The sequence below is a fragment of the Mastigoproctus giganteus genome, chromosome 7 (assembly GCF_048544385.1).
Source record: "Mastigoproctus giganteus isolate SK-2022 chromosome 7, ASM4854438v1, whole genome shotgun sequence".
In the NCBI taxonomy this organism is placed as follows: Eukaryota; Metazoa; Arthropoda; class Arachnida; order Uropygi; family Thelyphonidae; genus Mastigoproctus; species Mastigoproctus giganteus.
Genome location: NC_143581.1, coordinates 219159866 through 219187383, shown reverse-complemented (window position 1 = coordinate 219187383; position 27518 = coordinate 219159866). Strand labels below are relative to the sequence as shown.

At 36.7% G+C, this 27518-nt stretch overlaps 1 protein-coding gene across 1 annotated transcript in view; it reads right to left on the bottom strand.

Annotated features, from left to right (window-relative positions):
- LOC150083695 (tubby-related protein 4-like) overlaps nucleotides 1-27518 on the bottom strand; it is a 148430-nt gene that overhangs the window by 107530 nt on the left and 13382 nt on the right. Inside the window, exon 2 of the mRNA XM_090378571.1 lies at nucleotides 2265-2555. Coding sequence (XP_090234697.1) covers nucleotides 2265-2555 — 291 coding nt within the window. The remainder of the gene's footprint in view (nucleotides 1-2264; nucleotides 2556-27518) is intronic.

The following is a 27518-nucleotide window of genomic DNA, read 5'->3' as shown; positions in this document are numbered from 1 at the left end:
TGCTGTCCCAGCTGTCCCGTCATTTTAGTAAAAATATCATTTTTGTTCCATTTTTTTTTTTTTTAACTTTAAAAAATGCTTAAATATTGGCACAACACAACCTATAATCATGATTATATCGTAGGATGGCTAAAAACATTTTGTTGAATTTTTTTCTGATCTTTACAAACAACGTTTCTTCTCCCCGTCCTGTTTTGGCCTCAAGGAATTACGGTCAGCCTATGTATGGGAGACCAAGCCTACAAGGTGCAGTCAATATCCGGAAAGTTAAAATCCCCCATAATAAGACATTCTGATTTACTAGCCCACTCTATATGTCTTCACAGTTGTTAGTTATACTCATCGCAATCATTAAGCCTCAACACACTTCTACCATCAACTTTGTTTTCTCGGTACTTATGTCACACCATACTGACTCAACACTGCACTGGCCACTCATATCCACTGGATGCACTGCCTTAGATTTATGTGCTTCTTTACTAAGAGTGTAACCCCCTTCCCCTCCTATCCTGCTCATTCTTTCTGTACACACTGTACTCCCCATATCTCAATTGAATCCCTTGTATCTGACTGACACCATGTCTCTGATATCTGTGCATTTTTAATAATAAGATTTTAATAATATCTGCATTCAACTTTCAACTCTGCGTGGGACTACTGTTAATCTATTAGTATGTCTATCTCCACCAGGCAAGCAATTTTCTGACACACATAACACTGCCTCAATAGTATCAAGAAATATTCTTACACGCCTTCTATTTAAATGTATCTCATCCCTGTAAGAACAGTCTCTCCTCCCAAGCCTTTCTGTATTTTTTGTGATTTCTGTGTTAATATTTTGTGAATATTATTATTATTATTACCCAAATTAAAGTTATTAATAATTATTATTAATAATAATATAATTACATAATTTGTTTGGGGCAATAGCCTCAGGTTACAAAGAAGTTAACTAAAGTATAAGTTTGTGCTAGAGCTATCATGTCTATACGTAGCCTATACGCCTATACGTATCATATCTATACTAAGTAGTTACAAAAATAGCATCATTTAAGTATATCTCATATTGTGAATACCTTCACAATGATTCACGATGATTGGATCTTCATTGGTGGGTGGGCACCTAATCACCCACCAATGAAGATCCAATAAGCTCTGAAATGGTGCCATCTGGGTGGCAGTATCCGCCGAGAATAAATAACAGTAGTCTTCTTCGTTACTTACTCGAGGTAGTGCAATATCATGGTAACTTAAATTATATACTTAAATTATGCCATTTTTGAAACTACTTAGTAGTTGGCTACATATATACACACATGATGCTCTAGCACAAACTTATACGATAATAGTATAATATAATTTCAATACAAGTTATTCCTCAAAAAATTATAATACTTATTATTAATAATTATTACATATTAATTAATAATAATAATGCTTGTCACTGTTTATAATTAGTAAATATTAATTAATTATAAATACTTATAATTAAATTTTAATTAATGAGAATTATTAATATTTGGGTAATATTAATCTTTGGGTAGACAAACATTAACACAAAAATTCACTCATACTCAGAGGTTACTAAAATAATAAAGTCAATGACTCATTCTTTCTCCTTACACCTGAAGCACCCTTCTCTCCTCCTCCCAAGCCTTTCTGTACTGAACCATACTAACTGATGAGCATGACTACTAAGATTTCTATCCAGCTGCCAGTGAATTTATCTCCTCCAGATTATTTCTCATTCCAAAATATCAAATCATGTAGAAAGGACAATAATTTGATGACGTAAAAGATACTAAAAGAAATGTGAAAAAAGAATTGGTGGTCATTAGTTCAAGTGCATTTAAAAATTTTTTGAATGGTTTTATAAGTGATCTCTTAAGTATATAACTGCTTAAGGAGATTACTTTGAACAATATTAAAAACTTTTTATTCGGGTTTTATTTAAACTGCCTCAGTCACGGAACTTAATTGTCAAACCCTGTATAACTGATGGAATAAATGTACAAATAGCCACAGTCATTGGCACAGATTACTCTATGTGAAATTTTGAAAAATTCAGTATGTGGACATTATATTTGTTTAAATAAAAATTCATCATTAGAACTTTCATCCCAACCACCTCGTAATATCATAAAATGATTAAGATGCAAAACCAAGTTGACATTCCACATCATGTGTAAAACCTACATTGAAATATTCCAACTCTATTTCAGTGAAATTATCACTGTTGAAATCAATTATTTTGCTATACTTACCTGCTGATCATCAGGAGACCAAATACCACATGTGATAGTGGCATCAAGGTTAAGCATTGATGACCAGTACCTTTGGCCTGCAACAGAGCCAACCAAAACAAATCCATCCTGATAACAGATCAGAGCCATACGGCCATCATGGCTCCAAGAGAAGTCTGTTACCTGAGTGTTGCGATCATTAATGAGCTCTATGGACCATCGGCCTTCATACTTGATCCAGACAAAAATCACTCCACTTCCATCACATGAAGCTAGTTTCTGGTAAGGTTCATTCCATTTGACAAGGGTTACCTAAAATCATAATACAGTGTCTTGAGAATGGTAACTAACAATGTGTGTTATTAAAATGCATCATAAATATAAAAGAAAATTACTACTTGAAATCAGCAAAGTAGTGGTAAAAACTCAATTCCAGCATTAACTGCCCTCTCCTGGATTTTTTAAATATCTTCCCACAGCAGGGCATGAGTTAAAATTTCCACAAAAACTAAATGATTAAATAATAAAGAATTATAACATTTAAAAAAATAAAAAATATATATAATATACCACTAAAAATGTTGCGGTAAAGAAATGAATCATACCTCTGTTTTTTAACCATTCTCTCAGCACAGAAATGATCAGAATTTCATATAGGCCCATGTAATGAATGTGGGAATAAAGATAATGCAAAAATAAAATAGTTTTGAATTCCAATTAAATTGAATAAATACATCAAAGATTTAAAATGTGTATCCTATAAAGTGGGAGAATGCATTCCAAAAAGGAGTTCATTTCTCACAAAACTTTATGTGAGAAATGAACTCCTCCCTTATTAATGTTTTACTACTTTAATTATTAGGGGGCTTAGAGGGGAACAGGCATTCCGTGTGTGATCAGGCAATCAGTCTAAAACACCGAGGGATCCAATATCTTTCTATTTTTGAGGATTTAGGAGAAGTCCGGTTGGTGTGCCTCCCTGAAATCCACTCATGCTTCTCGATAGTAAGCCCTGTTAGGTCATTTTGTTGGCAATGAACGCATAGAGTGGTTCTCTTTAAGATGCCTGGTCAGCGTGAAGAGGAAAAGACCAAACCCTCAAGTACATGACAACACAATGAAACAAATGGCCCTCAGTCCCCAGTGGCTTTCACTCTCCCTCTTACGGCAGCGAGAGGATCAGAGTGAAAGAAGAGGGTGCTAAGAATCTCTGGGTATGAACAGGCTGCCATGCACGGAAACTGAACTTGGCCTGTTACAATGTAAGATCGCTCATCGGTGAAGATAGGATATTAGAGCTGGAAAAAGAATCAGAATATGTGAATTAGAATATCATCAGCTTGGCTGAAACAAGAAGAAGAAAAGAATCACTTAGAAGTTTACCAAGTGGAAATCTGCTGTACACCAATGGAAACAGTGAAAAGAGGAAAGGTGGAGTTGGCTTTCTGGTTCATAAAGATATAAAAACCAACATTTTGGAATTCAAAAGTACATCACTAAGGGTGTTAAAACTACACCAAAATTAAGAGACTGCTAGATGAACAGAAAACTTACAACACCATTATTATGGGGAACTTCAATGCTAAGATTGGAAAGAGACAAAACAGTGCAGAAATATAGGAACTTTTGGAATTGGTGAAATAAATGAAAGGGGTGAAAGACTTGTGGAATTTGCAGAATCTCAAGGAATGTCAGTAATGAACACTTTTTTTTTTCAAGAAAAGGGTGAACAGAAAGTGGACATGGAAGAGTCCAAATGGATTAACAACTAATGAAATCAACTTCATCCTCACTAACAGAAAATATATTGTGAACAATGTTACCATCATGAGAAATTAAATGTTGGAAGTGATCACAGAATGGTAAGATACACATTTGATAAAGCTGTAAGAAAAGAAAGGAAAAAACTGACTTGAGTAAATAATACAGTCTTTGAGATAACTGAAGACGAGAAAAAGCAGTATGTACTGGAATTTAAGAATAAGTTTAAGCTTCTGAAGACCTTTCAGGATCAAGATATTGTCGAGGAATACAACTTTCTAAAAGTGATAAAGCCTGAGAAACCTATAGGTAAAAAGAAATCCAAAGAAGAAAAAATTAGTAGGAAACACTTGTCGTGATGAACTGAAGACAGCATATGAAGAGCAAGATAAACACTGACAAGGACAAAATAGAGTATACTGAGTTATGCAAAGCCATTAGAAAGTGACTCAGAGAGGACATAAGAAGATTTAGCACATGAAAAGTAGAACAAGCATTAAGGGAAAACAAAGGACTTAAATCAGCAGCCAGAAAGACAAATGATACTGAAACTAACCCTAAGCCATACTTATGAGAGTTTCCTTGGACTCAGGGGAGATCCCCATGAACTGAAGATGTGAAAATGTATCACCAATTCACAAAGGGGGTTCAAAAAAGTGACACAGGTAACTATAGACTTGTTAGTTTAACTTGTGTTCCAGGGAAAATAATGGAATCACTGGTTAAAGAAGCATTGCAAGATCATATAGACAAGACTGCAGCAATAGTTAAGACACAGCATGGGTTGGCGAAGGTAAAGAAAGCCTGCATGAGAAGTATACAAAAGTTCGATGAAATTTACTGGTAAAAGTACTTTGCCGTAGCGGCATTTGTATTGTTGCTCGCTTGGTAAACAGACAGTGGGCGTTATCGGTCAGGAGTAGAAATTGAATCCCATGTGAGATTGAAACCCTCCCGAAGTGGAGGGGTTAACCTGACCTTTTTTCTTTAGAATCACTGGTGGACTAGTGGATAAATTGTTTATTAAGAAAAAAAAAGGCAAAGGAAGTCCACACGAGAAGCACAGCAAACTTCGAAAAAATTTACCGGTGACACTACGTTACGAACATTTTTTAAGACGCCAGAACTTCCAATATGACTCTGTTCGTGATTCAATTAGTGATTCTAAAGAAGAAAAGGTCAGGTTACCTCCCCTCCACTTCAGGAGAGTTTCAAGCTCCCGTGCGGTTCAACTTCTACTCCAGACCGATAACACCTGCCATCTGTTTACCGAGCGAGCAACAATACAAATGCCGTTACTGCAAAGTACTTTTACCGGTAAATTTCATCGAACATTTGCATGCTTCTTGTGCAGGCTTTCTTTACCTTAGCCCATGGGTTTGTTAAAGAGAGGTCTGTCCGATTTGATTGGATACTATGATGTGGTCACAAAGGAACTGAATGCCAAAAATAATTTTGATATCATATACTTGGATTTCAGGAAAGCTTTTGATATTGTTGCATATGGAAGACTGCTGCACAAATTGGAGAGGAATGGCATTAAGGGTAAGTTGCTACAATGGATAAAGGGATGGTTGAGTGGGAGACGACAGAGAGTGGTAATCAACAGACACTCTTCGTGGACAAATGTTATTAGTGGAGTTCCCCAGGGGTCAGCGTTAGGCCCATTGTTGTTTTGTATATTTATTAATAATATTGATGAAGGTATATCAGGTTTAATGTCCAAGTTTGCAGATGATACAAAGGTTGGCAGGGTTGTTAATGACAGTAAAGACAGTATGCTACTCCAACTGGATCTAGATAAGTTGGGCAAATGGGCTGAAAAGTGGCAACTGAAGTTTAACATTGACAAATGCAAAGTACTCAGGGAAGTGGAAAATGAAAAAGACCTGGGGGTAATTGTCCAGTCAAATATAAAGTTCACTGAGCAGTGCAAAGGAGCTGTCAGGGCAGATCATGGAGTCTTGTCAATGATATATAGGAATTTTGCTAGCAGGGACATGGAGGTGATTATCCCATTATACAAGGCAATGAAATGGGATAATCACTAGCCACTGAAATCCCAGTCCTAGCCACTGAAATCCTAGGAAAGTAAGTGGCAAGACCAGCCAGAGTACAAATATTGGTAACACCCGGCCGGCCTCCCTGTGGCAGGTATTGGTAACGTCGGGTCTCACTAGGGGCCCGGCGGCTAACAGGCCGGATGAACAATGGGCACAACAAACTACACAGTACATATCCCACACACTTTTAAACCTCTGGCTTGTCCGATACAGAGAACATACGTGGAGATGGGAGAAATCCCAGGTGCCGTCAGACCCTGAACATACCTAATACCTAATACCTAATATACAAGGCAATGGTCAGGCCACACCTAGAGTGCTGTGTACAGGTCTGGAGGCCTCATTTTAGGAAGGATGTTCTAGAGTTCCTAGAACGAATACAAAGAAGGGCAACAAGACTGGTGAGGGGAACAAAGGGGTGCTCTTACCAAGAAAGGCTTAATTGCTTAAGTGTTATTTATTATTTTTTATTTGTTTTTTTTTTTTTTTAGGAGCATTAACGACTAAGGCCATATTGCTCCGAGGATATGCAGTGTTCATTCCCTGACCTCTCCGTATTTGGTGGTCACGGGCTCGATCTCCAGTCTAATCAAGAAGCATGTGCTACGCACTGCCGCTCCTACCCACCTGGCTACGGAGGCGCCTGCTTAAGTATATAATGCCTTGAATGGGTTCAGCAAGCTGAATGCTTATGGGATTCTTCCTCTTGCTCAGATTAAGAACCTGAGGGGGTACAGATTCAAATTGAGGAAAGACAGTTGTAGAATAGATGTGCGGAAATTTGCCTTTAGCCAGCGGGTAGTTGATTGGTGGAACAGACTTCCTTCTTTTGTTGTGGAAGCTGATAGCCTAAATAAATTTAAGGCTGAGCTGGACAGGCATTTGGAATGGATGGAGGGGTGAAATGGGAGGGGTTTTTTTTTTTTTTTTTTTTGGCTGATGCTGCATAAGCTTGCTTTCTTGCATCGTATGCCTCTACTAATGCTAATGCTAACATGCATTGAAAAAAATGAAGAATCGGAAAGCCCCGGGTGAAGATGAAGTTACTGTAGAGTTACTAAAATTGGGCAGAAGAGACATGACACAGAAACTGGCAAGACTCCTCACAAAATACATAAGGAAAGGCATGACACCTAAGGAGTGGAATAATGCAATCATAATTTTTCTGCATAAGAAAGGAGATAAATCAGAAATTGGAAATTATACACCAATTACTTGTTGTCCCACATCTAAAGGTTGTTCATAAGGATCAATTACTAACAGATTAGAAAAAATACTTGATGAGAATTAACCGAAAGAGAAAGCTGGCTTTAGGACAGGATTCTGAACTATAGATCACCTCCACGTAATATTGCAACTAATGAAGAAAGCAAATGAATATAAAACAGCACTATGCCTGGCAGATTATGAAAAGGCTCCATTTGACTCCATACAGCATAAGGCAATATTTCGGGCACTGGAAAGACAAGGCATAGACAACCCATACATTATGATTTTGAAGAAAATATATGAGAATTCTACCTCCTTTATTAGAGTAGACAAAGACATTAGCAATTTGCAACTGACAACATTAGCAACTGACACTATGCTGCTGCAACAGGATTTGGAAAGGTTGAGCAGATGGGCTTCGAGGTGGCAAATGAAGTTTAACATTGACAAATGTAAAGTACTACATATGGGAAACAGCAACCCCAGAGCAGCGTATCAACTCTGTGGTACTACACTGACAGTGGTAGAGAATGAAAGGGACCTGGGGGTGGTGGTGCAGGCAGATATGAAGTTCTCTGAGCAGTGCAGACGAGCTGCAAGAGTAGCTCATGGTGTATTGTCAATGATATATAGGAATTTTTCTAGCAGGGATAAGGAGGTCATTATTCCCTTGTATAAGGCAATGGTCAGGCCACACCTAGAGTACTGTATACAGGCCTGGAGGCCTCATTTCAGGAAGGATGTAGAGCTGCTGGAAAGAGTACAGAGAAGGGCAACTAGATTGGTGAATGGGACAAAGGGGTTCTCTTACGAAGAAAGGCTTAAGTTTTGCAAATTACAGTGTCTGGAAACTAGGCACCAGCGGGGTGATCTGATAGAGGTGTACAAAGCCTTGAATGGTTTGAGCATGCTCAATGCTGATGGGATTCTTCCTCTAGCTCAGAAAAATCACCTGAGAGGGCATAAATTCAAATTGAGGAAAGACAGATGTAGGATAGATGTGCGGAAATTTGCCTTTAGCCAGCGGGTGGTTGGTGGGTGGAACAGACTTCCATCCCTTGTCGTGGAAGTTGATAGCCTAAATAAGTTTAAGGCTCAGCTGGACAGGTATTTCGAACGAACAGAGGGGTGAAGTGGAAGTGGTTATTTTTATTTATTTATGTTACTTTTTTTTTTTTTTTTTTTTTTTTGGCTGATGCTGCATAAGCTTGCTTTCTTGCATCAAATGCCTCTACTAATGCTAATGCTAATTTAAAATTGAGAAAGTTAGTAATTATCCATAGCAGCAATTTGCCTCCAATGCCACACTGCTCCAATCTGTGCAGCAGTCTTCCATGTGCAACAGTATCAAAAGCCTTTCTAAGATCCAAGTATATAATATCAAAGTTATTCCCTGCATCCAGTTCTTTTGTGACTGCATCATAGTATCCAATCAAATTGTTCAGGCAAGACTTCCCCTTAACAAAATCATGCTGTGTCTGAGCTATAACTGAAGTCTTGTCTAGATGATCCTGCAGTGCTTCTTTAACCAGTGCCTCCATTAATTTTCCAGGAACAGAAGTTAAACTAACAGGTCTATAATTACTTGTGTCGCCCTTTGATCCTCCTTTGTGAATTGGGTTCACATTTGCACATCTCCAGTCCATGGGTACTTTCCCTGAGTCCAAGGAAGCTCTCATAATGATGGCTAAGGGTTTGCTTAATTCCTTTGCTGCCTCCTTTAATATAACTGGATAAATCCCATCCACCCCAGGTGCCTTTCCTGTATTTATCTCCAACAATTTCTCCTCCACTTTACTCTCAGTTATTACAAGATTCTCTAGCTTACTGCCAGAGTTGAATACACCTCTGGCATTCCCCTCGCTGAATAACTCCTCATGTGTGAATGTCGATGCAACATATTCATTCAGTTTGTTAGCTACCTGAGCAGGATCATCAACAGTTGACCCATCGATATGAAGTGGACCAATCTGATTCATCCCCTTCCTTCTAGAGTTTACATAAGTAAAGAACTCTTTGCTGTTTTTCTTTGCATCCCTTGCCAAAGATTTCTCGTAATCTGCCTTCGCCTGCCTAACCTCCTTTGTAACTTGGTTACAGATCAAACCTGTAGTATCTATCATAGGCCTCTGTGTCACATGTTAATTTGTATGTATCCCATGCATTCTTCTTCTCTGCCATATGTCTCATTAGTTCATCTGACATCCACTTAGGCCTAAACCTTGAACAATATTTCTTAGTTGGTATGTAAAGCCTAGTAGCTTCCAAGATAAGTAGCTTCCATGTATATCAAAATAAAAACAGAAAATACTATATAATCAGTTAGATAATATCGGTGGGCAAAGATACACGGAGGATTCATTTACAAATATAAAAAATACACAAAAATTTTAAAAAGTAGCACCTGTCAGGCAATGTGTTTGCAACAGAAGGTTAATGATATCACAATTGATTAATATTACACTTATTGATTGGGAAATGGAAGAGCATCAGAGAGAGAGAGAGAGAGAGAGAGAGAGAGAGTGTGTGTGTGTGTGTGTGTGTGTGTGTGTGTGTGTGTGTGTGTGTGTGTGTGTGTGTGTGTGTGTGTGTGTGTGTGTGTGTGTGTGTGTGTGTGTGTGTGTGGAGCATAAGCTAGGCTGGCTATAGTACACCTCGTCATTGTATGTACCATCCTCTGTTGCTCTGGTGAGCAACAGAGGATGGTACATTCAGATACAATTCAGCTTTTTGATCTGCAGACTTTTTAAACTTTGATATATTCACCATGCAGAAACTGCAATCACTGTGATGGTCTGTGGGCTCTCTACATATTTAAGGTATATACTTATAGCAACCATGAACTTATTCCTCTATGCTGACCTGCAACTACTATGAACTCATTCCTCTAATGATGACCTGCAACTACCACAGTATGCTGCAGCTGCCCACAACTTGACTTGATCACTCATTGGCATTCCAAAAGAGGATTCATATGAATTGCAAAACTTAGTATCACCAACAATCATGCTTTACCTGTTTCAGAAGTATATAATATCCACAAAGATAGCAGAACACTAAAAAAAAAAAAAAAAAGCACTGTCAAGCCTAAAAGAATGCTCACATGTAAATATTGATAGAAAAAATTTATTCAGCTCATATATCCATTTATGGTCACCAATGATTATAAATTGTAGTAGACCTATATAGCTCAGTCCCTTTCTTCTAGTGTTAAAATATGCAAAAATTTCATTATTTCCTTTCACCCTCTTTCCAAAGGTTCCTCCGTAATTTTGCATCCGCTTTAATTTTATTAAAGATGACAGTTATCATAGTACACTGAGTGGACAGAAATCACTGGACACCTACCTAGTCAAGGGTAGGCCTACCTTTCACCCAGATAAGGCAGTCACATGGTGAGGCATTGAATACACTAGTTCACAAAAGTGTTCCACAGGTATTTTCATCCATGTTTGCTATAATTCCATAATTCCATTGCATTCCTTGGTGGAGGATCCAAAGCTCGAACGGATCTTTCCAAACATCATTCCATTTGGAACAGCATTCCAAAGATGATCCACAAGGTTCATGTCCAGTGAATGGGGAGGCCATTCCATGGTGGTAAAATCTGCAGAATGCTCTTTGAACCTTGTTCTAGTCACCACAGCTCTATGGGGAGGCACATTATCCTGCTGGAAGAGTCCATTGCCCTGTGGATGCATGATGACCATGAAAGGATGCAGATGGTCTGTAAGGATGAATGTGTAACGTGGAACGTTCAGAGATGTATCTAAACGTACCAGAAGTCCCAACATATGCCAGTTAAACATGCCCCAGACCATTATCGACAGTCCACCTGCCTGAACAGTTCCTTGTTGACAAGACGGGTGCATAGCTTTGTGTGGTTTCCGCCAAATATGCGCCCTCACGTCAACTCGAAATAACTGGAAACAGGACTCATCAGACCAGGAGACCCATCTCCAATCATCCAAGATCCAGTGCCGCTGTTCTTTTGCCCAGCTGAGGCATAGAGTCCTGCGTCATGGTGTTAGCAATGGGACTGTGGTGGGTTGGCGGCTCCCATAACCTATTCCGGCTAATGATCGCCTGATGGTCTTGGTGGAGACGTTTCTAGCACCTCCCTTGTTGAAGTCGGTGGTGATTTGTGCCACTGTCACTCTCTAGTTGGCCGAAACAATGCGAGACAGACATCGATGGCCACGTTCATCCACTGCCTTTCTCTGTCCACAGCGCTGTCCCCAATGAGATGTTATTCCGGAAATGGCGTATTCCCGATACACTCTTGATACTGTCAAAAGGGGATAGTGCAATTTCTGTACCACTTCCGTGATAGAGTAACCCATGCATCGGGCACCCACTATCATCCCTCTTTCAAAGTCGGTTAACTCGCGACGTTTATCCATACTGACATTGAATTACCATCTATGTGAGCGCAGTGATACAGTGTACCTAAATACCAGCTAAGTGGTGGATTTGTCCACTAGCAGAGGGGTGACAGTGTCACATTGCCCAGGAACCCCATGAATTCTGTCCTTTCAGTGTACTCAGTGCCTCAAGGTAATTTATATTCATCTCATACAACTTTCTATCCTGGTACTAACTTTATGAGCTCAGTCCAGAACAATAATACATTAAGGTATAAAATCAGAGGGTAGCTTCAAAAATTAATTCTTTAAACAGGTCACATTTAGCATTTGTACACATCACATTCACCAACTGTTCCTAATGAATAGAATTCAAAAAATGACCATGGCCATCAACATTTCCCTTATAAAAATTATACCTTTCTCTTTTCCCCTTGAAACATTATCTCTTTAGATAAGTCACACATTAATGCATCATGATCACTATCTGGTAATGGTTCCTTAAGCAAAAAAAAAAATACCTCTACATCCAAAAATATTGTTCTCCCATTGGGCATCTATAACTTGTAGATAAAAGCAATCATCTAATCAATCAAGAAATATTACTGCTACTATGAAAGTGTCCCTATAGCTATTTTTTTCCCTCAGAATTTATTCAGATCTTTCTGAGTTATTACGTATTTTTTGAAAAAAATAAACAAATAAAAATTTTGCATACTGGTAAAGAATTTGACAGTTAAATATAATATAACCTATAAAAAATCATTAAAATGTGAAAAATTACTATTATTATTATTATTATTATTATTAGCCATATGGTGCAAGGAAGCCTGAGGCTTATGCTGCACCAACCAAAAAAAATAATTTTTTCTAAATTACCCTGAGAGAGAGAAGGGAATCACCAAGAAAAAGAAGAATGATGATATCCAACAAAGGACCCTGGGTGTGCCAAGCCCATACTCACCAGATGTGAGCCCCTGGGTAATTTTTTGCTTGTACACTTAATTTTTTAAAGTGCTTCTTTTTCTCCAACATTTTTCTCCAACATTTAAAAGGGTAGTTTCACCACTTGTATCTGACAATCATTAAAAAATAAATTATAATGGAAACAACAAAATTAAAACTAGTGTTCTTTAGTGTCATCCCTGCCCCCCAAAGAGAATCCAATTTTGAATAAGCTGAAATGTTTCACCTTTTATTTTAAAAGAAATAGGCTGACATCAAGATAACAGATTACCTGTCTCCATGAGCTAGGCTTCCTCTCCTAGAAATTAGTATTCAAACCATGAAATCTGATATTAGCAATCTACAGCAATTACCACAATTCTAGAACTTTTGGCTTCAAATAAATGCAATGTATCATGCTGCCAAGATTAAATATAGGTTTAATTTGTCAGCATCAATAAATTACATAACAGATTAGTAATAAGTCTGCCAGGAATATCACCAGTATGAAATTTTTAATGATTTTATCACTAAGGCGCATTTAGGGCTAGAGCCTCAAGCTGCGAACAAATTTAGACTATGTATATAAAGTGCTTAGCATCATAATACACAGCCATTTCTGAATAAACAGAAAATTTTTAAGGTGGCATCGTTTTAGGTTATATCTAAAACGATGCCACCTTAAAATTTTTCTGTTTATTCAGAAATGGCTGTGTATTATGATGCTAAGCACTTTATATACATAGTGATTTTATCACTTCAAGATGATCCTTTTCAGATAACCCATTTTCAAGCTGCTACCAAACATAAATGGAAATTATTCATCTAAATTTATTTCAATTTATTAATCGCACATATTATTAATCCAATGTTTAGTTAGGAGTTTAATCAGTTTTCCATATGCAAATAACAAGTCTAATATTTGGGAACTAAATATGTGGACATCAACAGAAAATAACAAACTACTCAGCAAACAAACCTGATGGCATGGCTGTTTAGTTTATGAAACAAGCAAATCAGGACATGCTCCAACACATTTGTAAACTGAGTATTTTAAAGATTGATTCCCAACTCCCCCACCTACTCAGAGAATAAACAACACAGTAATGAATTAAAATACCACAACAAATCTCCTCTACTTTACTACATCCAGGGACTGTGAATGGTATCAAACCAACTACATGGTTAGTGTTAGGATCCCCACCTTTAGTGCACCTATCAATGTGAAGGCGCAGGTGTTTTGCACCTACATGCAATACATATCAACAATTCATACAATATACAAAAAACTCTGAAAAATCTCGCACTTCAAAATCCAGCACATCTTACCAAAAAAAGAAACAAAATCAACAATTTATAATCCAGAAACATTAAGAAAGTTTATACAGGAACTAGAATCCTTAAGAAGGAATCCAGCCCAACAGTGATCACATTTTTCATTAAGAATCCAAACAAAGGTGACATTTCTCTCTTTATAAGATGTTTCCAAGGCTATCTTGTCATGTCATATGTTTTTGTACAAGCAGGATTTAAATTACATAGATAATGCCATCATAATTCTCACAACAGAAAAACTTGCCATTGCAATGAGTTACCCTAGTATTGCACTACTTTCAAACAGATGATCTCACAAAAAGGTTAATTAGCCATTTGTTTAAAAGATCAGACTGATACGTTTGTTTGTTCATTGTTTGTTATTTGGTTTTTAGGAGCATTAGCAACTAAGGCCATATTGCTCCGGGGATATGTGGTGGTCATTCCCTGACCTTTCCGCATCCTCCGTATTTGGTGGTCATGGGCTTGAACCCCAGTCTAACCAAGAAGCGTGTGCTACGCACTGCTGATCCCGCCCACCTGGCTACGGAGGTGCCACTGAGACTGATACGGCAGCTGTTTCGGGACTAACTGGTCCCTCATCAAATAGCAGGTGGTTTCTGGTGACAACACACAGACAAAACAGTGTAAAGAAGTTGTTTGATCCAAGCTGCTATGCTGTACATGAAATCAAAGGCATCAAAGTTGCGATATAGCTAAAAGTATCTGTTTTTATGAGTGTTGAAATAGGCTATCATAGCAGTGCCTCATCTTTCAAACAAATGGCCAATTAAGCTTTACATATATTATAACCTTGAGTTTCTCTTTTAGTGCTTTCTTATTTGGTAAACTTCAAAACTAGGGAAAATTGCTCTTGCAAATTATAACTATGTGGTTGATTGTACAGCACTTTTGAGCTGGAAATCAATATGAAATGACTTTTGAAAAGCTGAGGTAATGAGAGACAGAAAACACTTATTGCAGACATGTCTGGAAAACTGTATACTTCATTAAATCTATGTTTAATCTCTTTCGTAAACAGTTGCTTACTGATGCACACAAACCCCAGGGGCTCACATCTGGTGAGTATGGGCTTGGCACACCCAGGGTCTTGAGCTGAATAGCATCATTCTTCTCTTTCTTGGTGATTCCCTTCTACTTCTGACTCTTGTTTTGTTCTCTCTCTCTAGGTAACTAAGAAATTTTTTTTTTTTTTTTTTTTTGGTTGGTACAGCATAAGCCTCAGGCTTCCTTGTACCATATGGCTAATAATAATAATAATAACAATAGATTTAATTACACACAACAAAGGTTTTTGTGGCCATAACTAGTCATACAGCTCATTAGCTGCTTGACTCAAGTAGGGAAAATAACAGGTAAAAACACTCAGCAATCTTGGTTAATAAATGTGAGAAATTGATTGAATTGCTCAACAGTACATAATAAAATCAAAATGTCATAAAAATTGATAAAACTGCGCATACAATGTTATAGTTATTCCTTAAGAAAAATGGTTAATTTTTTTTTTATTATTCTCCAAAGCAAAGTATTTTTCTCTTGAGCACATTCATTGACATTCTGTCTGATATTGGATGAGGCATATATTTAAAATTAGTATTATGGTAAATGACATTTGCTTTATCATTATTTATTTACATTTAACAAATCAAACTGTTATTTACATTTTAATCACTAGTAATATCTTTTAATCATTATATTTATAGGTGTAGTGAAATTCAAGCTGGTAGGGGTGGTGGTGTTCTTCAAAACTGCTCAACCAATAGCCATACCTCTTTAAAATCCAAAAAATTTTAAAATCTGGCAACCCTTAATCCCTAAATATGCTGCATTTTAAAAAATTTACTATATCTCAATAAAGGAATATTTTATATTACTGTATGTATGTTATGCTCATATAGCAAAGATGTTTCTTTACAGATTTAAAAACGTTACTGATTTTTTCTTTTCTGTTTGTCCCTCGCTATAAAATTTCCAGCATGCCATCTTCAGTAAGAACAACTTGAACTTTATCATCTCAATGAAGTTACCACAAAATCAACACAAATTAATTTTCTGGTCTCCAGTGTCCTTTATAGTCTACTCTAGTATAATGTTTAAATGGCAGGTGCACAGATTATCCTGACCAAATCTCTTCATCTGTGTATGGTTTAAAATATATTTAGTTTTAAAAGAGTTTAACAGTCATAGGTTTTGCAGATGATTTTTCTCTACTTCTTCAATGATTGTAATCCTGCAATTGTGCCATCACAAAAACACCAAAGTACAATTGAAAAACTCCAAACTCAGATTGAAAACCCTACACAGGTGAAGTGCTTTTATTTAAGAGATTTGATATTCTACCCTGTCAATTAATCAATCTCATCAGTGGATATCTATAGATACAAATAATTTCAAGCACAAGCAAGGCTGGCAATTATTGTTATAAAATAATTCAAAATCCAAAGAGACCTCATGATTGCATGAGGGCTCTTAGGACTTTAGATGGTGATTGCATGATTTCATGTAGCCTTTGCAGCCTCACAAGAGGCAAAAATTCAATATTCATGGAAAATATCATTCCTTTTGAAAAATAATTCATGGTATGATTGAATATAATTAAAATTCATTCTAAATACTTCAGGACTGGCTCTTCATGCGATAATACATTGAGCCATTTTTTTAAATAAGAGATTGTTCAGTTCTGATTTTACAATCCTTAACCTATCCACATCAACCTTACATAAACACTTAAGATCCCTATAACAAACAAAGTACTATGTGACCAGGATTTATATGAAATATATTTGATATTTAGGACTCTTGCAAAAACTCACAAGCACGCAGAAGTTATTCTGACCCTATCCAACAGTGTTTTTTTGTTTTTTTTTTAAATTTTAATATAGAAATCAAAGAAAAATATTTAATGTACTCAAATTCTATATTAATCATTTGGTACAAACAAAAAAAATATTAACTTAATGCTTCATATTAGCATTTCAAAAGCACTACATTAGGTTCAGAAGGCATACAGAGAATCCTAGTGTAATATCAGTTAGCAACATTCTTTAATTTTCAAGAATGAGTGCTGGTGGCAGAAGGTGGGATGAAAGCTTCTCATACTAAGATATGAAGAATTACTTATTTCTAAAACTTAAAGTATGCTAGAGTGGTGTAGAAAATTTAAGGCCTCTTTCACAAAATTGATTCAGGAGGTGTCCTCTTGGCAGACAAGAAGAAGTCATTTTGATCTCCACTTTTTTTTTGTTTAAGCTGTTTTGCATTCTAAATCCATTCTAATCACCTAGACAGTAACTCATAATATTTTTCAAGAGCAGTTTCTCTTTTGGTTTCTTTAATAAAGATTTTGAAACTCTGTTGGAAATAGTAAAAATGATTGCCTATGAGTTTTCACACCTATCATCAACAAGTTAAAATCTAAAAAAATAATAATAATAATTTAAATCTTTTTTAACTCCAATTAACCCCATCTTGGCCAGAGATGTTTACAACTTAATTGTAATTGGGCTTTTTTTGGCAGCCAATAAACCTGGGTGGTCTTATATTACTGTGCACTTTTTTGTGCAAGCATACAGTCTCAATCTAGTAATGACCAAATTTGCATATATGTAAATTACCCCAGGATATACATCATCATCACGCAAAGATAAAAATAATTCAAAACAATAAAACTGCATTTAATATTGATAAAAAAAATCCCTCTATTTGCCCTGTTCAAATATTAAAACACCGAAGAGCATCCATGTCTGTGGTGGCTTATACAATGAATCAATCCCATCAAATATCATTGGGTACACTAAAAAAACAGTGCGTCAAATAATCATTTCACCACTATTTTCCTATATAAATTTTTATGATAGCCTGAAAATTGAATGGGCTCATTTTCGAAAAAGTTCTCAACTTCAGAATTTTAAACCTATCCATATCCTTTACAATGAAGAATATGAGAATAATTTCTAGGTTGGTTCTTCCATTACTCTAGATAAATAAGAGTAAATAATGTGAAAATAAATTCATGTGAATCAATTCCTCCTCCTAGAAATGGCTAGGATTTTTTCGGGGCTGGGGGGACTCACTGCAGGTAATGTAAGAAGGGGTGAATCCTCCTTTTACATCATTAATATTAATAAGTCCTTAATATTAACCTTTGGGAGCACCAATGATATTAACTGAAAAAATTCCACTTTTTTCTCCTCAAAAATAAAGAATATATAAATAAAGTTTAGCTCAGATTTCCAAATGAAATATTATGCAGAAAGATAAAGAAGGGTCATGTATTATTCATAGCTTAGGTCACTTAGTAAATATACATATACAGAATTCTAAAATAAGTGTTGGTTCTCACACTGTTCCTACATCATTAACACAGCAGTCCACAAAATACATGTCTTTGTAATGAATATTTATTACAACTCACTCAAGTCATTAATATTACAACCATGCAAACATTAAGGTCAGCCAAAAGTCAAATGCTTAGAATGACGAAACATTTCAATGGGAAAATAAAAATTTTATTAAAAAACTTCTAACCTTTCTAATGCCCAACAAGTGGCTATATTAAAAGTTAAAAATTCAAAGCTTATCCAAGACATATGATTGACATTATATGTACAAAGTAGTTATAATTAAAGTGCATCAATTTGGAAGCCTGTAAACCAAAAAACAATAAATCACACAGGACAGAAATTTCAAATGAATAATATTCAGATTGCGGAATTGAAAGGCATGGAAAAAAAAAAAAAAACTTATTCCAAAAATAAAAGTTCAATCTCTGTGTTATAAAAGTCTAATGAGATGACATTATACAAAAAATATATATATATTTTTGCAGCTCCCAGCCATATGCTTATATATCCATATAGTATTAGTAGTGGCAAATGAGGCAAGAAACCAAGCTAATACATCAGCAAAGAAATATCCCATTTCACCTGTCAATCTCCTCCAATAGTTCATCCAGTTCCTCCTTGAATTTATTCAAACTATCCATTTCTACAACAATGAATGGAAGCTTTCTCCAGCAATAAACCACCTATTGGCTGAAGGCAAACTTCCATACATCAATTCTGCAACCATCCTTCCTCAATTTGAATTTATGTCCTTTCATGTGCATAGTCTGAGCAAGACAAAGAATCCCATCAGCACTGAGTTTGCATAAGCCATTCAAAGCCTCACACCCCTCACAGGTGCCTAGTCTCCAAACAAATTTGCAGAACTGAAGCCTTCCTTTCTTCCCTCACCAGTCTCAGTGCCCTTCTCTGTATCCAATCCAGTAGCTCTATGTCCTTCCTGAAATGAGGCCCCCAGACCTGTATGCAGTACTCAAAATGTGGTCTGACCATTGCCTTATACAATACAATGGGATAATCACCTCCTCATCCTTGATAGTAAAATTCCTGTATATCATTGACAAAGCTGCATGAGCTGTACTTCATATCTGACTGCACAATTATCCCCACCAATTCCTTTTAATTTTCCACTAACCTGAGTGTAAAGCACACAGTTGGCACATTACTTTAGGATTACTGCTACCCATGTGAAGTACCTTGCATTTGTCAATGCTAAACTTCAACTGCCATTTCTCAGCCCATCTGCCTAATTTTTCTAGATCCCATTGCAGCAGTGTAACTTCATTATTGTCATTAACCATCCTGCCAAGCTTTGTATCATCTGGAAACTTAAACATTATACCTGATATACCTTCATCAATATCATTAAGAAATACAGAAAACAAAAATGAGCCCAGAAATGATCTCTGTGGAAATTCACTAATAACATTAGTCCACAAAGAGCAGAATCCATTAATACCACTCTTTGTCTTCTCTCACTCAACCATCCCTTTATCCATAGAAGCAACTTGTCCTTAATGCCATACTGCTCCAATTTGTACAGCAGTCTTTTATGTACAACAGTATCAAAAGCTTTCCTGAAATCCAAGTACAGTGTATAGGATATCAAAATTATATTTTTGCATCCAGTTTCTTTGTCACTGCTGTCGTTGTTGTTATTGTTATTTGGTTTTTAGGAGCATTTGCAACTAAAGCCATATTGCTCCGGGGATATGTGGTGGTCATTCCCTGACCTTTCCGCATCCTCCGTATTTGGTAGTCATGGGCTTGAACCCCAGTCTAATCAAGAAGTGTTTGTTACGCACTGCTGCTCCTGCCCACCTAGCTACGGAGGCACTCTTTGTCACTGCATCGTAGAACCTAATTACATTGGTCAGAGAAGATCTCCCTTAATGAACCCATGCTGCAATTGAAGTGTAACTGCAATATTGTCTAGACATCAATTCTTTTAACCAGTGACTCCATTATTTTCTGTGGAACAGAAGTTAAACTTACAGGTCTGTAATTACTTGTGTCACCCTTTGATCCCCTTTGTGAATTGGGGATATATTCACACATCTCCAGTCCACAGGGTCTTCTCCTGAATCCGAGGATGCTCTCATAATTATGACTAAGGGTTTGCTTTCCTCCCTATAATTAAATAGATCCCATCCAACCCATGTGCCTTTTTTAATATATTTCGTCCATAGAACTGCATGTTCACAGGTTGATATGCATGCTGTGTGGGATGAAAAATGTGGTATAACTCACAGGGAAAAATTCCTACTCCTTCTGCCTGAGAATGACTAAATGACTCAACAAGGTACCGTAAAAATCACTTTTTATTCTGATGACCACTGTTATCTACAGTTGGCACAACTGTATTGCCAGCTGTAGTTTCCAGCATTTCCTTTTGTTGCCAATATCAACATTCCTTGTAATGCTCATCTTGAATACCAGCATTTGAATATTTCCCAGACAAACTCCGTTCTGGAGATAACCCCCACACACACACACACCCACCCACCAACCAGAAGTTGAATATCCTTGGAGTCAAGTGAATAAGGTGACCAAGAAACTGGAAAATAGCAGTAAGTCAAGAAAATAGCATTGAGAAATGTGTTCCAAAGCAACATTTTCAATGGTTGAGTACATGGAGACTGATGGCCACAATGGCTACCCATAAGATTAACAGCAAGCCATAAGATTAAGCTTGTTTATAAGACATATCTAGATCCACCTCTAGTGCCAATTCACACAAAGAATTGTATGAATTGGCACTTAGAGATAAAGATGTTTCAACTTGCAACTCAACAAACAGCTCTTTCTTTCAAATTCATTCACTAGTACTGGTAAAAGTTATTTACTTAAAGTACAAATTTAACTGAGGTAAAGTTTCTCAGGGATCCCGGAAGAGTGCAATTAATGTTGTTCCAGAACCTTCAAAATCATATATTATGGGCCTTTAAAAACATGTGCACTGTAACTCCAGACCTAAATCTGAAAGCATATGAATAACAACTTTGCTTGATAGTGGTGTATTTCTAGGTCAAGTTCCTAGAGGTGTACCACCATTCCTAATACGCATAAACTTGTGCATGTGCTTGTCAGTGTCAGCTCATGATAGCTGCAACTTGCATTTTGATTTCCGAAATTTTTCAGTTTCAAAAATATGCAAAGTTTTCAAATTTAAACTTATTCTAAATTTACAAAGCTGCTATAATCACATAATTCTGCTATAATTAAAGCTGCTATAATTCTATGCCTCATTAGCATTAGTAGAAGAATACGATGCAAGACAGAAATCTTATGCAGCATCAGCCAAAAAAACCCTCCCATTTCATCCCTCCATTTGTTCCAAATGCCTGTCCAGCTCAGCCTTAAATTTATTTTGGCTATTAGCTTCCACAACAAAAGATGGAAGCCTGTTCCACCAATCAACTACCCGCTGGCTAAAGTCAAATTTCCACACATCTATTCTACAACTATCTTTCCTCAATTTGACACTGTGCCCCCTCAGGTTCTTAGTCTGAGCAAGACGAAGAATCAAATCAGCATTCAGCTTGCTCAACCCATTCGAGGCCTTATACACCTCAATTAGATCACCTCGCAGGTGCCTATTCTCTGGGTGCTGCAATTTGCAGATCTTAAGCCTTTCTTGGTAAGAGCAGTCTGTTCCCCTCATCAATCTTGTTGCCCTTCTTTGTACTCATTCTAGCAACTCTACATCCTTCCTAAAATGAGGACTCCAGACCTGCACACAGTACTCTGGGTGTGGCCTGACCATTGCCTTGTATAATGGGATTATCACCTCCCTGTCCCTGCTAGCAAAATTCCTGTATATCATTGACAAGACTCCATGACCTGCCCTGGCAGCCTGTCTGCATTGCTCAGCAAACTTCATATTTGGCTGCACAATTACCCCCAGGTCTTTTTCAGTTTCCACTTCCCTGAGTGTAGTATCACCCAGTTGGTATGTTTCTTTTCGGTTATTGCTACCCATACGCAATACTTTGCATTTGTCAATGTTAAACTCCAGTTGCCACTTCTCAGCCCATTTTCCCAACTTATCTAGATCCAGTTGGAGTAGCATACTGTCATTAACAACCCAGCCAACTTTTGTATCATCTGCAAACTTGGACATTAAACCTGATACACCTTCATCAATATCATTGACAAATATGCAAAACAACAATGGGCCCAACACCAACCCCTGAGGAACTCCACTAATAACATTTGTCCACAAAGAGCAGTGTCCATTGATTACCATTCTCTGTTGTCTCCCACTCAACCATCCCTTTATCCATTGTAGCAGCTTACCCTTGATGCCATACCTCTCCAATTTGTACAGCAGTCTTCCATGTGCAACAGTATCAAAAGCTTTCCTGAAATCCAAGTATATGATATCAAAAGTATTTTTGGCATTCAATTCCTTTCTGACCACATCATAGTAACCAATCAAATTGGTCAAACAAGACCTCCCTTTGATAAACCCATGCTGTTTCTTGATTATTACTGCAGACTTGTTTAGATGATCCTGCAATGCTTCTTTAACTAGTGATTCCATTATTTTCCCCCGAATACAAGTTAAACTAACAGGTCTGTAGTTACTTGTGTCACCTTTTGTGAATTCCTTTGTGAATTGGTGATACATTTGCACACCTCCAGTCCATGGGGACCTCCAATGAGTCCAAGGAATCTCTCATAATTATGGCTAAGGGTTTGCTTACTTCCTTTGCTGCCTCCTTTAATATAACTGGATAGTTCCCATCCACCCTAGGTGCCTTCCTTATGTTTAACTTCACCAATTTCTCCTCCACTTTGCTCTCAGTTATTACAAAATCACTTAGTTCCCTGTTTGTGTTTGATAAACTTCTGGCACTCCATCGAATAACTCCTCATGTGTGAATGTAGATGCAAAATACTCATTCATTTTATCAGCTACTTCAGCATGATCATTAATAGTCAACCCATCTATGTTAAGTGGTCCAATCTGATTCATCCCTTTCCTTCTAGAGTTTACATAAGTAAAGAACTCTTTGCTGTTTTTCTTTGCATCCTTTGCCAAAGATTTCTCATAATCTGCCTTTGCCTGCCTAACCTCCTTTGTGACTTGATTACAGACTAGTTTTTTATACATGCCATAGGCTTCTGTGTGGCCTGATACACATACCATCCCATACATTCTTCTTCTTGGCCACTAGCCTCATTAATTCATCTGACATCCATTTAGGCCTAAACTTTGAACAGTATTTCTTAGTTGAATGAAAAGCCTAGTAGCCTCCAAAATTAAGTCCCTGAAAAAATATGCAAAGTTAAGCTGTGCAAAGGCACAATAAAATGTGAAATATTCTGCAAACTACACAAAGGGTTGCTCTTACAAAGAAAGGCTTAAGTTCTGCAACTTACAGTGTCTGGAGACCAGGCACCTGCGAGGTGATCTGATTGAGGTGTATAAGGCCTTGAATGGTTTGAGCAAGCTCAATGCTGATGGGATTCTTCCTCTTGCAGAGGTTAATCACCTGAGGGGACATGCATTCAAACTGAGGAAAGATAGTCCTAGAATATAAGTTTGGAAATTTGCCTTTAGCAAGCGAGTGGTTGATTGCTGGAGTAAACTTTCATCTGTCATTGTAGAAGTTGACAGCTTAAATAAATTCAAGGCAGAACTAGACAAATATTTGGAGTGAATGGATGGGTGAAATGGAAGGGTTTTTTTTTTTTTTTTTTGGCTGATGCTATATAAGCTTGCTTTCTTGCATCATATGCCTCTGCTAATGCTAACTATGTGAGATAGGCTGCAAAATTACATTACTATATGTGCTATGTGTATGTCAGCACACTGTATCTATTATAGTAGAATACCAAGTAACCAAATAATTATATGTCAACTTCATTTGAATTCCATATGCCAAAGGAACTAAGCAAACAGAAATTCATCAGCAATTGTAAGCTGTATATGGTCCAATGATCACATCCAAAAAACTGTTTTTGGTGCAGTCAGTCCATACACTGCTTTCTGAACACAACAGTAGTCAGAAGGTACATTATGGACAGGAGGTACTTGCCATTCCACCACAAGTTTTAACCATATGCTTCTAACTTGCATTTATGGGAGTCTGTTTTTAAAACACCTAGCCCCAGAAAGTACTTTTTAAAGGATCCAAAACATAAATGGAGGCATGTTACTTTTCAAAACTGCCCTTGTGTGAGCTTGAGTTTCCAGAATAAACAAACCATGCTATCCTTTCCTGAGACTGACTAACTCAGTCACTACTGAAAAAGGCCCATAAAAATTCCTCACATTATTGACATGATTTAAACCCAAGTTTTTCCACCGGGTGTGGGTAAGATGATGATTATACCAAATGTGCTAACCAGAAGGGTTACCCTTGTGTGTGTAAAATAATTTAAAATAATAATAAAAAAAAGTTAATTTTTTTAATTTTTTTTTTTTTTTATTTAACCCAGGAACACACATGTTGAAGTAAAAATTATTCAATGAATATTGAAAACAAACAACTTTTAAATGTGGTTACAGCCTTCCTGACTCTTCAGCACCTTTCAAGAGCATTTCCATTCATAAAATTTCCTTAATACTTCCATGTATACATGTGTTTTTCGTGCCTAGGTAAAATTTATCCCCCACCTAAACACATGCATTAACACTTCCATTTGAAATTAAATTGGGAAAATGTTTTATTTTTTGATTTTTTTGGAATGCAAAAAAAATCGAAAAATAAAACGTGCATAAATTTAGTATTTATCTGTAAATTTAAAAAAAAGCCTTTCAAAATACATTATTTGTTGCTTATTTCTGTGTTAATGCTTACCCCTTCCAATTCCACACATATATTATATATTTTGTAATTTATGGCATCCTAGCCATCCATTGCAAACATGATGTCTCTGACAGGCGCCACTTTTTAAATTTTGTCTGTTAATTTTTATTTTTTTTTTTTGTAAATGAATTAAAATCCTCCCATGTACCTTTTCCCACCAATATTCTTTAACTGATTATGCAGTATTTTCTGTTTTCATTTCAATATACTGTGATTCACGAACGAACCCCCAATACTTTTTGACAAGGAATCTACACCAACCATCCGAGTTCCACCACCCCGCACTAACCCATAGAATATAGCTCATTTAGGCCCTTAGGCTCTTATTGTGCTTTTGAACGTTAATTTGACAGTATCTTATCTCCATCCAATAAATTATGGATACTGACGCAAGGAAAATTTTCAGTGTGTGTGGGTGAAGATATTAATAAACAAAAATAATAAACCATTTATCACACACTAAAACTCAGCACTGGATCCAGAAAGGCACGATTGTTCAACTGGTGGCGGTCCAAAGTAAGAACTAGAGGGACTATAGCCCTTGATCAAAATAACGTAGACTTTTTTACTACTACTGATGATTCTCTGATGATTTCTTTAATCCCTCCTTGCTTCACTCCCCTTTAGAAAAATACTGGGACCGTTACTGTTTCCAACCCTTCCCTCCACAGTTTGAGTAAATGTTTTACAGCTTTAAAAGTTATTGTACGGTAATTATCCGTAACAATTGGTGGCAAATCCATGCTAAATTTAATTTTCAATGACTGTGAACCACATCAACATCACATCTACTCCCCAAAACACACGCACTAGGAAAACTGAGAACACAACTAGTTAAGCACAATAAAAAAATAATAATAATAAAACCGAAGGGAATATGTATTAACTCAGATTTACTTACTGTAAATCTGAGTTAATACATATATCTTTTAACTTTGTTGACTTTTCACAAATTTTCTGTTTCTCTTTTAAGAAACAAAAATTTAAAAAAAAATTTAAAAAAGACCTTGATTCTGGAAATTTGAACGATATACCTTTGATCGCAGAGAAAGAATTCAGTCAAAAACCGATAGTTGACATCCTCAAACGTACAGGTTTTTTTTTTTTTTTTATCTTATTTTATTATTATTTAGTATTGTCATCATTTGGGTAGCTAAAATGTTTACAGATTATTAAATTCATATTTTCAATTCACAGAATTCATAAATTAATGGACAGAAACATTGTGATTCGCTCCATTCTTCATTTCATTCACATGAAAGGATGCAATGAGTAACGATAAAGTTCCAGATGCTATTTCATGAAAGTAATTGTTACTAGGGCCGTGTAAAGGTACTTGGGGGGCCCAGATGCAAAAGGAGTTAAAGGGCTTCGTTTATTTATGTTGAGACTTTGATGGCTCCATTGATTGGGACCCCTAGATCGGGAGCCCTGGTGCGACGCATCCAGTGCACACCCCATTTGTACGGCCCTGGTTGTCACTTTTCGACGATTTTAATAAACTGGAAAATATTTGGAGGAACATTTCTGTTTATAATTAGATGTATATAAATCTAACCATATTTTAACTGTTATTGTTTATTTTCCTATTTATTATTATTAGCCATATGGTGCAAGGAAGCTTGAGGCTTATGCTACACCAGCCAAAAAAAAAAAATTCTGAATTACCCTGAGAGAGAGAGAGAGAGAGAGGTAGAAGGGAATCACCAAGAAAGAGAAGAATGATGATGATATCCAGCTCAGGACCCTAGTGTGCATTTGTCCCTAAACATAACATTTCACATACATTTTTGTTGTCAGAATGACTTTTGTTCTTGCGCCGTACTGCCTGTTGTGTAATGTAGTCACTTCATCCATAATTTGATGATGACAATAGTAATTTATAATCTACAAAAAAAAAAAAAAAAAAAAAAAAACCTTTCCTGGCCTAAACCACTTTTTATAACCACATTCATTAATAACAAAGATACTACAAGAGGTACCTTTGTTATCAATTTGATTATCAGTGATAATCGTGGTAATTCTTTCACGGTGACCAATTGGCTCTCAAAATACGTCCCTTATTTGCAAATATATCGAAAGGTGCCCCTACATCTGAATTATGGTGCTCAGCCTCAGCAAGTATTGTAAAAAAATTCTGGGAATTGAATATTGGGTTCTGAGGTGGTTGAACAGGATCCATGGAAACCCGTTCACCATCTCTAGATCTATACTACATGCGAACATGAACATGACACCATGGAAAATCAAAATTCTGGAAAACAAACCTCACCACTCTTGCAAACTATTAACTAATACGGCTGATTCCCCTCAACGTGCAAGAAATCATTTCAGCCTCAAGTATCCATCCAAGAGAGCAACATAAAGTGAACTCTTACCAACCTCGTCCGTGTTAGAGATATGTTTCCAGCAAACATAATTGAACAGTTCAACA